Source organism: Tarenaya hassleriana, unplaced genomic scaffold (genome assembly GCF_000463585.1).
Source record: "Tarenaya hassleriana unplaced genomic scaffold, ASM46358v1 Cleome22, whole genome shotgun sequence".
Classification (NCBI taxonomy): Eukaryota; Viridiplantae; Streptophyta; class Magnoliopsida; order Brassicales; family Cleomaceae; genus Tarenaya; species Tarenaya hassleriana.
Window position 1 is genome coordinate 1484864 of NW_010965541.1, and position 15044 is coordinate 1499907.

The following is a 15044-nucleotide window of genomic DNA, read 5'->3' on the forward strand; positions in this document are numbered from 1 at the left end:
CCAAAGCGCCTTTCTTTGTCTTGAGGTCTATTCGGGTCGTCTCTACGTATCTCGCCATGTCGAGTTCGTAGAACATGTGTTTCCTTTTTCCCATCAATCCTCCCACTCCAAAAACACACCTTCTGATTCATCTCACCTCTGTCTACCTACCAGTTCGACACTTGTCCAACCATGGTCACCGTACACACCGCCAATGCCATCGTCGTCTGCCTTGCTCCAGTCCAACGGTTCTTCATCAATGACACTGTCACCACAACCCTTGGATAATCCTCCCCATCAACCCGCGTCACCTGCCAACACACATCCCATCGAAACACAGACAACCCCATCATCGTCAGACACAGACCACACTACTACCGCAAACACCGCACCACAAGACACGATACCTTCACCACCAAGAAATATCCATCCCATGACAACCCGAGCCAAAAATAACATAACCAAAACACATACAAAACACTCCCTTACCTCAACCTTATCCTCGCCAAGTGAACGTGAACCTACATGTGTATCTCAGGCCCTAAAAGATCAGAATTGGAGATCGGCTATGGCAGAAGAGTTCACGGCCTTGGTTCGAAATGGAACATGGAGCCTTGTTCCTCCTAGTCCATCTTATAATCTGGTTGGTTGCAAATGGGTATTCCGTCTTAAACGACTCTCTAATGGCTCTATTGACAGGCACAAGGCAAGGCTCGTTGCCAAAGGATTCCATCAAAGACCGGGCCTAGATTACACGGAAACATTCAGTCCGGTGATAAAGGCAGCTACCATCCGTGTTATTATAAGTCTTGCTGTCCAAAAAGGATGGGAACTACGCCAAATTGATGTCAATAACGCATTTCTTCAAGGCACCTTACATGACGATGTCTATATGGTTCAACCGCCGGGATTTGTAGACAAAGATCGTCCCTCACATGTATATAAACTGCACAAGGCGTTATACGGTCTTAAGCAAGCTCCCCGGGCATGGTATAATGAACTCCGACACTTCCTACTACAATCCGGGTTTGTGAACTCTCTTTCCGACTCATCACTCTTCATCTACCGGCATGGCCATACAACAATCTACATGATCGTCTATGTTGACGACATTGTCATAACCGGGAATGATTCTGTGGAGGTTCAGACATTCATTGACGTCCTTGCCCATCGATTCTCACTCAAAGATCTGGGCAAGCTGTCATTTTTCCTCGGCATTGAGGTAACCCGTGATAAGAGTGGAATCCGTCTGACTCAACAGCGATACATAAATGATCTCCTCATGCGACACAACATGGCTGATGCAAAATCTGTCCCAACGCCGATGGCATCAACGACAGTCATCTCGGCCTCGGCATTCACTTTCGCACCAACTCACCGTATGATGTTCATGCTTTTTCGGATGCTGACTGGGGGAGAGACCGAGATGACTACAGCTCAACGGGAGCTTACATAGTGTATCTTGGCTCTAACCTTGTATCTTGGTCTTCTAAGAAGCAGCGTTTCACCGCAAAATCGTCTACCGAGGCCGAGTACAAGTCTGTTTCATCAACTGCTTCGGAAGTCCAGTGGATCATCTCACTTCTCTCCGAGTTAGGTATTACACACTCTACTCCACCGGTGATTTATTGCGACAATGTAGGTGCCACGTATTTGGCCGCAAATCCCGTGTTTCATTCCCGAATGAAGCATGTCGCTATAGATTTCCATTTCATCAGAGGACTAGTTCAATCGAAGCAGCTACGTGTCACACACGTCTCTTCAAAAGACCAGTTAGCTGATGCACTAACAAAGCCGCTGCCACGAACACGCTTCGACGAACTCCGAATCAAGATTGGTGTCTCAACCGACAACCAACTTGCGGGGGCATAATAGGAGAGAACCCATAACACCACAAAATCTGCAATTCGTCGTTTGGTCAAGATTGTAATCCCATTCAAATTGATTTGCTCTTCTTCTTTCCTTAAAAATAGCAACAGAGTGCTGTATATATGTCGACAATCATTGTTAATAAAACATTAGAGAATTACTTTTCTCATACTAAATACAATTTTTTTTCTATCTTTATGAGGAGAATATTCGAGGAATATGGATGTGAGAATTCAATAAATTAATGGGAAATTTGTATGATCAAATGGGAAAAATATTTTAATTATAGTACATAAATCCTGATATTTTAAAACTTTATTAGAATCTTTAAATTCCTGGAATCAAATCCCAACATATATACGTAAAACTACTGATAAATTTAATGTTTTCAAATTATTTTATTCGTTTAGGAACTTATTTAAATTTGAAATGTGAACAGGTTTACCTTGAAACCGGTCATCACTAAAATCGGTTATTGGTGAAGCACTTTTGATATTTTAAATAGCTTATTTTTTTCGCTGTTCAAATGTAAACGGGTTACATTTTCAACACCCAAATATGATTTTTTTTTTTATTTTGTTTTTGACGTTTTATATATGTGCCTTGTTTACCAAAAAAACAAAAAAAAAACGAATTTTATATTATAATTTATTATTATTTAAAACCCTTCTCGATTATTTTATATTACAGCTTCACCGCCATTTTGACATCTAGTGACTAACTGTTTGGTGGAAATTCATAGGAAAAAAAAAAGTACAGAGAATAATGATGATACGTGTCACTAATATTATCGTTATTTTTCATTTATGTGTAATTATCACGATCCTTGATGCTGTCATGACAATATATAAAGTGTATATATATACACACACAACCAATATGTGTGGGTCTTTTGTCTTCTAGTGCGACCCAATATATATATATATATATAAAAGCATCGAAACATAGATTCGCTTGTTGCTACAGTTTGGTATAACAGATAACAGTGAACGATGCGCGTGAGGAGCACGCGCTTTGCCCCGCGTTTGGAAATTAAACACGTAGCAACTCTATTATTATTATTATTTATTATTGCATTTAATAAATTGCGGAGCAAACTTTGTTTAACCGTCCGATCTGAATGAATTAAGTCGCCACCCAGAAATCGACGATTCGGATTGCTCCACGCCAACCTACTACTCTTTTATTTTAATTATTTTTTTCTTGTGTGTGTGTGTGGGGACCATCTTTCATACGTTTGCCTTTCGAAAGATGTGTTTTTATACGCAACAATAATTTAAAAAAAAAACGAATTAATTATGATGCCCAAAAGGGGATTTAATGATATGTTTTGTAGTGGTTGATATGGTAAATGTTGAATAAGCATCCAAATCTACAATCATTTGTATATATATGTATATAGAAATCAAATCTTATTATACATTTGTTGATTGATTGCTGAAAATTACGTGTTGAGTAGGGTATTGCCACTAGCAAAATTTATAAGGAATGCTATGAAATTGGATGATATTATGTCAAATATAAATTATATAATTTAATAAGCAACCTTAATTTGGTAAAAAGAAAAAAAAAGTAATATCAATATAAATGGTCACTCCGAGAAAAAAAAAATATATATATATATGTGTGTATATATATTCAGAAAACCCAAACCTTGTGTTTTCATAAATTTTATTTTCAAAGTTTATTTTTCTTCCTCAAAAAAAAAAAAAGAATAAATGAAATGATAATTGAAAGATGAAAGAATCGTAACAAGCAGAGAGATTCCTCCTCCTCTTTCTTTATCTTTCCCTCTCACGAAACAGAAATTTGAACAAGAAATAATAATAATAATAACAATACACGCAGAGATCAAACCTATGGCGTTTCACCTCTCTCACGACACCTCCTTCAATCACTTCTCCGACCAGTCCCAGCCCCAGCCGCCGACGCAGCCGCAGCCACCGCAAACGCAGACGCAGACGCAGCATTTCCAGGAAGCGACGCCGCCGCCTAACTGGCTGAACACCGCGCTCCTCCGCTCCTCCGACACGAACTTCCTCAACCTCCACACCTCCGTCGCTGCCAACTCCGACTCTCCCTCATCCGCCGCCGCCGCGACGAACCAGTGGCTCTCCCGATCCTCCTCCTCTCTTCTACAACGCACCAACGCCGGAGTCGTCGCCGGTGATGTCATCGACGACGTCGGCGGAGGAGGAGGGGAAGCGGAGACGATGATCGGAGGGGAGATGAAGGGAGGGGGAGAGAAGACGGAGAGCGGAGGAGGAGGGGAGGGGGCGGAGAACTGGCAGAATGCGAGGTGCAAGGCGGAGATACTGTCGCATCCACTGTACGAACAGCTGCTGTCGGCTCACGTGGCGTGTCTGAGGATAGCCACGCCGGTGGACCAGTTGCCGAGGATCGACGCGCAGCTCGCTCAGTCGCAGCACGTCGTGTCTAAGTACTCGGCGTTGGGAGCTGCTCAGGGACTCATCGGCGACGACAAGGAGCTTGACCAGTTCATGGTACTCTCTCTCTCTCTCCTTTTTATTTTCTAATTTTTTTTATTTATTCAGGTTAATCATTTCTTCTTCTATGTCAGAAAATTAATGATTCGAAATTCGAAATTTCGGCTGTCTGACGTGTCGTTGGTTTCTGTCTGAATCCCAGTTTCTTCTTCCTCTTTTTTCTCCCCCCTGGTTTCTTCGTCATGCAACTAGAAGGTTTGACAATTGCCAAGATTATAACTAGATTAGTTCTTGGAATTATTTTTTTTTTATAAAAAAAAACATTATTTTTTTGTTATGAGCTGATAGAAAGAAGAAAAGGCAAATTGCCACTGCACCGACAGCTAAGGGGTGAAAATTTGGTCACTCTCTAAATAAATTCCAGAAAATATTTGGCAGTGAATTCGATTCCATTGGCGTGGAAGATCATCAATATTGGGTTAGATGGTCCATGATTCATGTCACCAAGAGATTCATCCTTTGTTTTAATCTCTCATATTGAATTTCCCATAACCATTCCACATTAATGTTTCAGACAAAAACAAGAAAGCCGATGCGTGCGTTTCTTGGTTTCGGATCGAGGGTTTTTTGTTTTGTTTTTGTGTAGTAAGATATTCTGTGTTTATTACAACGCAGACCCATTACGTATTGCTGCTGTGTTCTTTCAAAGAACAACTGCAACAACATGTCCGAGTCCATGCAATGGAAGCTGTCATGGCCTGTTGGGAGATTGAGCAGTCTCTTCAAAGCTTAACAGGTATTCTTAACGTGCATCTCATCTCTCTTTCCTGACCAAAGTCACGTATCCACGTGCATACAAAGTGCAGAGACCAACCTCTCTCTTGAAGAACCATGCAAATCTATTTGGCCCTCCATGTCCTTGTCCTTCTTTTCTCTAATGGTATTCAAAGAGTCTGAAATCCTAAAAGATCGACTCATGAAGCTTTAGGTTTAGAGTTTGGTTCCTCTTAAATGTCAAATGATTTATTTCGGATCTAAAGGTCCAAGACATGCATACTTACCTACCTTAATAGGACAAGTGAGTTTGAGTCAGACAAGATCTTATGGTTTTCCAATTTCCATTACAAAGCTGTGGAGCTGTCTGAGTCTTGGACAGTAAACACTGGTTGGTGATGTGAGCAGGAGTATCGCCCGGAGAAGGAACAGGAGCTACAATGTCGGACGATGAAGATGAACAAGTAGAGAGCGATGCTAATATATATGATGGAAGCTTAGATGGCTTAGGGTTTGGTCCTCTGATTCCTACCGAGAGCGAGAGATCCTTGATGGAACGTGTCCGACAAGAACTCAAACATGAACTCAAACAGGTAACAACAATACCCCTTTTGTCTACAACTCTTTACATTTTATCTTAACCTTATCCTCTCCTTTCGGGTTTGTTTTCACAGCATTTAGTGATCTAACGACGTAGATTTTCTCTAAAATGAAAGGGTTACAAAGAAAAGATTGTAGACATAAGAGAGGAGATACTGAGGAAGAGAAGAGCAGGGAAACTACCAGGAGACACCACCTCTGTCCTCAAAGCATGGTGGCAATCTCATTCCAAGTGGCCTTATCCCACTGTGAGCCACCTCTTCCCAACTCCTTCCATCATTCGTATTCTAACATCAAAACTCACAGTTAATGTCCTTTTTCGCGCAAAAACTGTATCGTCTATCCATATGGTGAACGTTTTTGGTGTTCTTGGCAGGAGGAAGATAAGGCGAGGCTGGTGCAGGAGACGGGTTTGCAGCTTAAACAGATAAACAATTGGTTCATCAACCAGAGAAAGAGGAACTGGCACAGCAATCCATCTTCTTCCACAGTCTCGAAGAACAAACGCAAAAGGTATGATATATATATATATACACATACATTCATATATCGATATAAAAGAAAGATTCGAGATTTATTAAAACCCGGCATTTTTTTCCCCTTCGACATGACTCCCGACACTTGAAAGGATTCTAATACTTGTTGTCTTAGTATATATCAAAACCATTATCACCAATGATAGGATACGTCTTTCAGTGCTTCGAGTTCTTCTAGTACTCAAATACACACACACACACACACACATAATATAGAACATAAAACCGAAATTTGTATTGTGATTTTGTAGCATTCGGTCGATTCACTGAACTCAGATGTGATTTGATGAAGCAATGCAGGTGACAAAATAGCTGCAGAGCGTTTTGGGTAGAAGAAAAACATGGAGCAGTTACAATGGATGGACCAAAACATAGTTTGGTAGAAAGAGAAGAAGACAGAAGGGATATATTGAGCTTTTTCTTACACAGAGACAGGAGACGGGGTAGGGCGTTGAGGTTTGATTTAAGACACAAGTAGAAGTAACTTTTGTGCCGTTACATAGTTTGGTCATTTTGATGCTTTTTGTATTTAGAGAACACAACACCAAAAAAGAACAAAAGAAAGAAAAAAAAAAAGAATGATTCAGGGTTTTGTTTAGAAGCTTTTGTAAAATGCTTGTCTGAATGAGTTTTGTTATGAATATTTGAAATCATCATTGTCATTATATATATATATATATATATATATGGAGATCAGAAGTATGATTATTTTGATTTGTTTATTTTAGAGTTGGAATATTTGTTCATTCCTTTTTTGTCTTGGTTCCATTTCACTTATTATTTATATGATTATATTTGAAAAAAAAGATAGTTTTTGATTTTTTATATTCAATTTAATTTCTTTTTAGAAAGGTTTTAATTTTTTTTTAAAATCATATTTATTCGGTTTTAGTTTATATATCGAAATGGTTTTAATTAAAAAAAAAAGTTTAGTAGATTCTCCTCCCCCGTTACGATGACCACATAAGAAATAAATATTTTTCTGTTCTTAATAAAGAAAATTTGTCATGACACGTGTCGTTGCCAACCTGGCAAATGATGATCAGCGGTTGCCTTTAGGAATTTGCTGAAAAGTTTATCATAACATTTAAATATATATCAATATTAGGCCCAATAATTTTATTTTAAGCCCAAAATAGCCCAATTTAATATACTTATGAAAAATGTTAATAATTCAAAAATTATTGAAATAGGGTTATTAAAAACTATTCTTAGACTAAAACTTAAGCCCAATATAAGTAAAAAAATTATATTTTTCAAGTTACCAGAAAAATAAAAAGATTATTTCAAAACATGTGCTCCTATATTAATCTTTAATTATTTTTTGGAGTTTCATGACAAAATCTTCACAAAAAAGGTATTAGTCCTACGACATATATTAATGAATTTTTAAATATTTTCTCTCTTTTTTTCCATTTTTGGGCAGAATGTTATGTCACCCTGTTAGTCATATAGGTTGTCTCCTTTTTTCGACAAAAAGTATGTATGTGTGTGTATGTGTTTTTGAATAAAAGAGAGTAATAAAATAAACTTTTATGACAATGGTATTGTAAATCATTTCGAAATTTTTTGTAAAGATTATGAATTAGGTAAAAAGGTAGACAAGGGCATGAAAAAGCTAACGTCATAAGCTTTTTAATTAATAGGGTAAATTCACAATTTTCTTTAACTTAAAACACGATTACGAATAATTTGACAAAGACTAATCTATATTGCAAGAATCAAATTCGCATAACTACAGAACTATACATATATACAATGCGGAAATAAAAGAATATTTGCATGAAAGCAAGCCGGATTTCTGTCTAGAAATCAATTTTAGATCTCTATCGATCAATGTCGGTTTATATTTTTTTAAATTCTAGTAAAAAAAAAAGATTCACGGGTCGGTCCATAACGAGTCAAACAAAAAATGGATTGGTTCGTACGGGTCGCATAGATGATCCAATATTACTTTATTTCCATTTCAAGTTTTTTTAACCAAATACATTTTTTATATTAATTTTTTTTATCAATATTACCTCCATCTATATCTCCCAAAAAAATTAAAAAAATTCAAATAAATACACATTTCCAAATAAAAACTCAAACTTTAATTGTGAAACAGATTTATTCGGTTGAGTCATGAATATTTTTGACTATTTTTCTATCATTTTATAAAACAGAATAATTCATTCGAACTCCAAGAACAATAAATTGGCGATAATCTAAGACTTAGTGATCCTGCTTTTAGATCATTGAAGATTTTGTCAGAACAGGTTGGTGAGTCAACTTGCAATCAAAGGGGAAATTTATTTATTTTTTGAAAGAAAAGGAAAGAAAAGGAAATGGTTCCATGTGAAAAAGTGCTAATCTTTTAACGCTAGTCGCTTCACGTCTTACTCATCACCACATCATCACCTCCACCTTATCCATCCTCACTCACACTCATCCTTTGTCCTTTTTCTATTTTTTCCCCACTCTTTACTAGGGTGGACACCGTTCCTATATCCGAGAAAATTAGGTTATTTAGATTTATATTCAATTATAAGATTTGTACGTGAGATTTTAGATTTAAGAGTATCCGAGATATAGATATCTAAAATAATATTCGAGTATTCACAGATATTCGGATCCAGATTTATTTAAAAAAACAACAATATTTATATATAAAATTTTTAAAAAATAAAGATATATTTATAAAAGTGGATGAATTAAGATAAAAATATATGATAAAAAGAGAAAATAAGAGATAAATAATAATAAATTTAATTTGTTGAGATAATTATTTTGGGGAATTCTTTAGGTGAGTTGGCAAGGAGTATGGTCAACATACCTGAGAGGTTGGGTTTCGACTCTTTGTCCGTTCACTTGTCGCCTGTCAATTACGGTTGATTTATCTCAAACGTGTGTGTTGTAGGCTCGTGCACGTGGACATGAGGTTTACTCCATCAGCGCGTCCTATACCCACCTCGTGGTGGTCGAACGTTAGGCGTATCTGGTGGACAGGTCACTCTGAGATCGTTAGGCGTCAGGTGGTGGCCATTTCGATTCTACAGGTAAAGATTGGATAGTAGCGATGGTTCTAAAAAAATAATTATATTTATAAAAATATTATATAGATATAAGATATAATAATTTATAATCATACTAGTGGATATCCGATATATCCGATTTTAAAATTTTTATTATGATTTATGGATAAAAAGTTCGGATTTGAATTTAGATTTGAATAGATACAAATATTTTAAAATCGAGTATACACGAGATGAATGTCTGACGGATACCCGATTTTCGGGTATTTGTGGTTAGTCCTACTCCTTACATATCCATTTATTGATTTCATACACTAAATCTGTTTATATCATATTACATTACATTAAATTATATTAATTGATTATAATTAACCCACCTCAACTACCTTAAAAAAACCAGGGCTTTGTTATACTTTATGGCCCGTGACCTCTAAACCGAATAATGACGTATGCTTATGTCATCCAACTTCCCTCTCATCCCCTTGACCAGTTTTCAACAATAACATCACTGTATCTCTGATACGTTCAAAATTTTATATATATCAGAGGATTGGTTAATTTGATCATCAAATTAGTTATGGTAAGCATTGAAATAAAAACTATACAAATCATTTATACACAAAGGCTGGAAGCTTAGGAGATTTCGCATATATTACAATCTTATATCGCTCGGACTAACTTTTACGTCGTCGTCGTCATCCTAAGCAGACGGCCAAGTCCGTACGCACATTGCTCAGATTCACAAATAAAAAAGAGATTAGACGGAGACTAGAGCGATCGCCGCCGGATGGGGCTTTCGCTCCGGAGAAATCGGCAACCTCGATATGAAACTGGGAAACGACTCGTCCTCGTCGGCGCGGACGTCGTCCTCGAAATTGAGCGCGTAGCTGAGAGGATCGTAGCTGAAATCCCCGGAGCCATGGTGGTTGTGGTTTCCGCCGCTGTTCCGGTGTGTCCCCTTGATGCGCGCCTTCACGCGCCGGCACCGATCCTTGATCTCGAGCTCGTGCGCCGTCGATTTCAGCCACGCGTACGGCGATCTCGGCGTCCTCGGCCCGATCGTCGCCTCCGGCTCCACCGCATTCGCGCCGAAACAGCAGATCGGCGATCTCAGCCTGTTACCTAATCTCACCGATCTAGATGAAGACGAAGAGCTGCTGCATTCACTGAACATCTCGCTCCGATTTCGAATTCGAACACAGAAACTGAATAATCTCAAAAAGAAAACAAATAGAAAAAAACCTCCGATTTGAATTTTCTTTTTCTGTTGGGGTTGGAAAGTGGTGAGTGGTGATGAAACAGAATTATCCGGTGGGGTATATATAGAGGGAAGAAGATAAGGCAGCGATAAAACCGTGGGACGAGCGTGGTTTCCTTTTTGTTATTTCAACCCGCGTCGCCGAAGGGGTATTTTGGTAATTAAACAATCTCCGGTCCCCCAATTAAAAAGCAATGCTAGAGTTTTCATTAAAAAAAATCCCAAAAATAAAATTATTGTTGAATTTCGAAATTCCCTAAAAAAATGCAAGTAAATCCAATAGTTATTTAAATACATTCTCCGTCACCTATTGTTTCGGTTTGTAGTCAATTTTATGTATTGTTTTTGGGGAATTTTTGCGTAGGGGCAAATAGGATAATGCATATTGGAAAAAAAAATTCCACACGTAATTTAAATTTTTGCTAAAAATAAGATTATCTAACAAAATCAACATCACATTGAGTTTTCATCCGTCTTTCTATTTTATTTTTTACGAGTAGAGTCTATTTCACAAGTTCTAGATGCAACAAAATAAGAATTATATATATCCAAATAAGTGTTGAAGTTAGTTAGTTAGTTACGTTCAACGTTTAAGACATTAGCTTTTCAGTTTTTAAGTAACCAAAAATGAAAAATGTATGGCAGTTAAAAAAAATGCGATTTTGCATTATTTTGTGAATTCGATTCCTTTTGAGGTATGGGTCTTTCTTAACTCGATCAATTTCGGTATCTATTCCGCATGGTTTGCCGATTATTGTATGGTATCGATGGATTTACTGTACCAGATGTTGTCTGACTCAAAAACACTCTGACACGGATTCCATTATTACCAAAAATATTGTTTTATAAAGTCATTTATAAATACCATTAAACATGTCCATATTTTTTTTACATAACTAGGTTTGGATTGACATTACTGAATCCCCATTTTTTTTTCTCAAATTTAATTTCTAATTATTTTTTGGTAATAATTTATATAAAGGTGGGGTCGAAGAACACTTTGTAATTCCATTTTACCGTTTTGTTACCCACACTTCACAAATTAATTTCTAATTAGATATTAGATATAGTAAAATATAAAATATTGAGTGTTTAATTCACATTAATACCCCTATAAGCTAAGATGCATCTATGGCCGTAGGAAAATGGAATAAAATAATAATAACGAATAACGAATTTTTCAATCCCGATATTCGAGTTCATGCATGCTGAGGTCTCGGTTAGTCCAAAGGGCGCAGTTCAACCCGATAAACAAAAGGCTTACACTTTTTTTTTTATCAATGCCACGTCACAGAAACTCAGCATCCATTTACTGCTTTAAAAACAATATTAAAATAATAAAAAGCATATAAATTAATGCTATTAGATATATTATATAACATTGGGTTATAATATAAAATATTATTCAACGGATGAGTATAATTTATGGGTTGATTATGTGATATTGAATAAAATAATTAATTATGATGACGGACGTCGGAGATGGATACTTGAGAGGCACGAAGCTGTTCCCTCTGCCGTCACGGCGTGAACTCAGGCGACGTGTCGGCGACTCGCATTGTGTTCATGTTTCTTCTTACACACCCAACTTTGTTAATGTTTTTTTTTTTGGGTGAGAACTTTGTTAATGCTGTTTTTCGATAATTAATATTTCAATCTATTTTTAATTAATTTTTACAAACTTATAATAACGACCGAGTAGGAAGTAATACATCATGATGTATATTTGTGGTATATATATATATATATATATATATTGAGGATTAGTTAAGGACGACTTTATTCAATCTAATATATTGAATTAATTGGTATTAGTAATATTTATTCCATATTTGTCTTAAAACTCACGAGACATTTGTTTGGAAAATTCATCGTTAGAGTTAAACACATGGATATAGATTTTCTCTTTTTATTAATTTTTTTTTATGTAATTTTATCTCAATCTTCCTTTATGTTTTCTGATGAAGTTTGCAAATTATAATGTTTAAAAATATAAAGAATCAAGGTAGGGATATCAGTTGGACTGATCCTACCCGAATTTGCACCTGACCCGAAGATTTCTGACTCAGATTCGGACCAATCCAATTTTTTTAGGGTCTATATAACCAAACCCAAAGATTGATTTTATAGGTTTCAGATCAACTCGGATCAATCCGTTTAATTGCTTTGTAAATATATTTTTTTTATTTTTTTTAAAATTATTGGACTTCCGAGCCGATCCAAAATCCGATTTGAACCCGATTCGAAAACTAATTTTTTTATGCCGAAAAATTTAAATTCGAAAACCAATATTTTTCGGGTTGACTCGAGCCGTGCTTATGGCTAAATTGACACCCTTGGGGTGTTAGCCTTTGACAAAAAAAAAAGGAATAATGAGGGATAAGGGTCCTACCAACGATTTTTGTTAAATAGTTAAGGTGAAACTAGAGATCCGGATAGAGTAGAATATAGCCCAATCTTATGCGTGACTGTTGTCTGGTATCATCTTAATTAATTAATTAATTATTTGATAATAATAATAATAATGTCATAATAATCATAATCATAATCATCATCATCCGAGAATGAAAAACATGGAAACTAAGATTTTCATCACTTTAGCGGATCAAGCACTCGTTCTTGAAATCATTCATGCGAAATTACAAATTTATTTATAAAATTACAAGTTGATTTGAAAATTAATTATATGTGATAAAACATCATAGATCTATCAATTTGAAACATCAAAGAAAATCTGAATAAATATATAAAAATATATTTTGATTGCATAATGCTATAAATCTTCAAAAATGGGTAGCCTGCAAGATTATTGAATTTTGGTATTTCTATATATTTGATTTCCAGAATTTGCCGGAAAATATCCATTTATCCATGACAGCATTTATACCATAACAACCGTTATAAAATCTAAATGCTAAATTATTGAATTTAATCATGAGAATATTTTTTAAATATTCCAACATTACAATCAAATATTAGTTGAAACTATAATATATTACGCACAGCAGTATTTTTATATTTTACTAGTTAGTTTCTATTCCAATAGAATCTCACGAGACATATTCGGTATCACAAATGAAATCAGAAAACTCGTAAAATCTCATGTTTACATAAGCTAATTATTTGTTAATTTTAATTTGTAGTTTGAATCCACTTGTCCATTAATCAAGAATCATATTCTCGGTCCAAGAAAGTGAGGTTCCAGGCTGCAACGCATACCATATTTAAATGTTGTCTTAAACACAAAATGTAAATATTACTTTATAACATTTTATTTTTATACGATTTTATTTTCTGCTCTTTTTTACTGTAACAAAGGAGTTGCTGTGACATTATTCGTTATATATTCTCGCCATGCATGCAGGAATATGTGGGTACGGGCCCCACGTAGAAAGACCTATTCCTAATTTGGGCCCCTCGGTCCACTTCTGGAAACAATAAAAAAATCATAGGAAAATGTAAATAAATCATATCACAGTTATCACACATACAATTATTGATCGACTCTACATAATAATAATATTAATTTTTATTATGTATAAGTTACATTAGAATTTTTTAAATTCATATTAGGGAAATAAATTAATTACGCATTATTCATAGTCATCCAAAAACAATGGAAGAAATACACAACACAACATAACACTGCGTTTTGAAAAAAAAAAAAAAAAAAACACAACACTGCGTTATATTGATGCGTATATATAAACCCCCTACTTCATTCTGTTTTGAGTCCTCTACTCTTCTGCTCAAGGGAGAAATCCCCAAATCCATCCATCACAAACCCTAGAATCAACTCTCGATTCAAAGCAGGGCAACGTAACGATGTTCAGAGTTGCGAACGCGTCGGAGTATCTGGCGATCACCGGAGCCGGGATCTCCGACATAAAGCTCGCGAAGAAGTCGTGGGTGTTTCCTGGTCAGCAATGGACCAAGTTCGACGTGTCTCCGGTCAACTACACGTTCGAGGTCCAGGCCATGAGCGCCGAGAAGCTTCCCTTCATCCTCCCCGCCGTCTTTACCATCGGTCCTCGCGTCGACGACCCGGACTCCCTCCTCAAGTACGCCAAGCTCATGGCGTCTCACGACAAGCAGTCCAACCACGTCAATGAACTCGTTCAGGGTGTCATCGAGGGCGAGACTCGTGTCCTCGCCGCCTCCATGACCATGGAGGAGATTTTCAAAGGTATGTGATTGCGTTCACGTCTCTGTTCATCTGCTTTTCGTTTGCGAGGTTTAACATTTTGTTTTAAGACTCGTTATGTGACCAGATTCCAAAGTCGGTTTTGTTGAATGGGTTTCATAGTCGCTAATCTCTTGCGTTCATTTATTTGCTTTGTTAAGATCGAGGTGTGTTCGTAATAATGCCGCAAACAGACCTAAATCGGTGTAATCCATGCATTGAGCAAATTTTTTGAGTTTATGATGTATCTGTTTTGTGAAGATCGAGGTGTGTTGTTCGTAAAAATGCCTCAGAGAGAACCAAAACAGTGAACTCCATGCATTGTTGTTGAGACATGTTTTCGGAACATGCATTATGGCTAGAAATTGTTTTGGTGCGTGAGGC

The 15044-nt window shown here is 36.4% G+C and overlaps 3 protein-coding genes across 4 annotated transcripts in view; 2 read left to right on the forward strand and 1 right to left on the reverse strand.

The window, feature by feature from the left end:
* Positions 1–3510: 3510 nt before the first annotated feature.
* LOC104815008 (homeobox protein knotted-1-like 3) lies at positions 3511–6861 on the forward strand. 2 transcript variants are annotated; one of them, XM_010543286.2, is made up of 6 exons: positions 3511–4352; positions 4971–5091; positions 5478–5662; positions 5786–5917; positions 6046–6182; positions 6498–6861. In XM_010543286.2, exons 1-6 carry the CDS (start codon positions 3708–3710, stop codon positions 6535–6537), a joined length of 1260 nt encoding a protein of 419 aa, XP_010541588.1. In that variant the 5' UTR covers positions 3511–3707; the 3' UTR covers positions 6538–6861. The 2 variants fall into 2 exon arrangements, with proteins under 2 accessions (XP_010541588.1, XP_010541589.1); XM_010543287.2 differs by having other exon boundaries at positions 6506–6861.
* Positions 6862–9794: 2933 nt separating this feature from the next.
* On the reverse strand, positions 9795–10533 carry LOC104815009. The gene has a single exon (XM_010543289.1). It carries the CDS (start codon positions 10391–10393, stop codon positions 9977–9979), a length of 417 nt encoding a protein of 138 aa, XP_010541591.1. The 5' UTR covers positions 10394–10533; the 3' UTR covers positions 9795–9976.
* Positions 10534–14231: 3698 nt separating this feature from the next.
* Positions 14232–15044, forward strand: part of LOC104815010 (flotillin-like protein 2) — a 2919-nt gene continuing 2106 nt past the window's right edge. The window contains 1 exon segment of the mRNA XM_010543290.2: positions 14232–14663. Within this exon segment, the coding sequence (XP_010541592.2) occupies positions 14303–14663 (361 nt within the window). The 5' untranslated portion in view covers positions 14232–14302.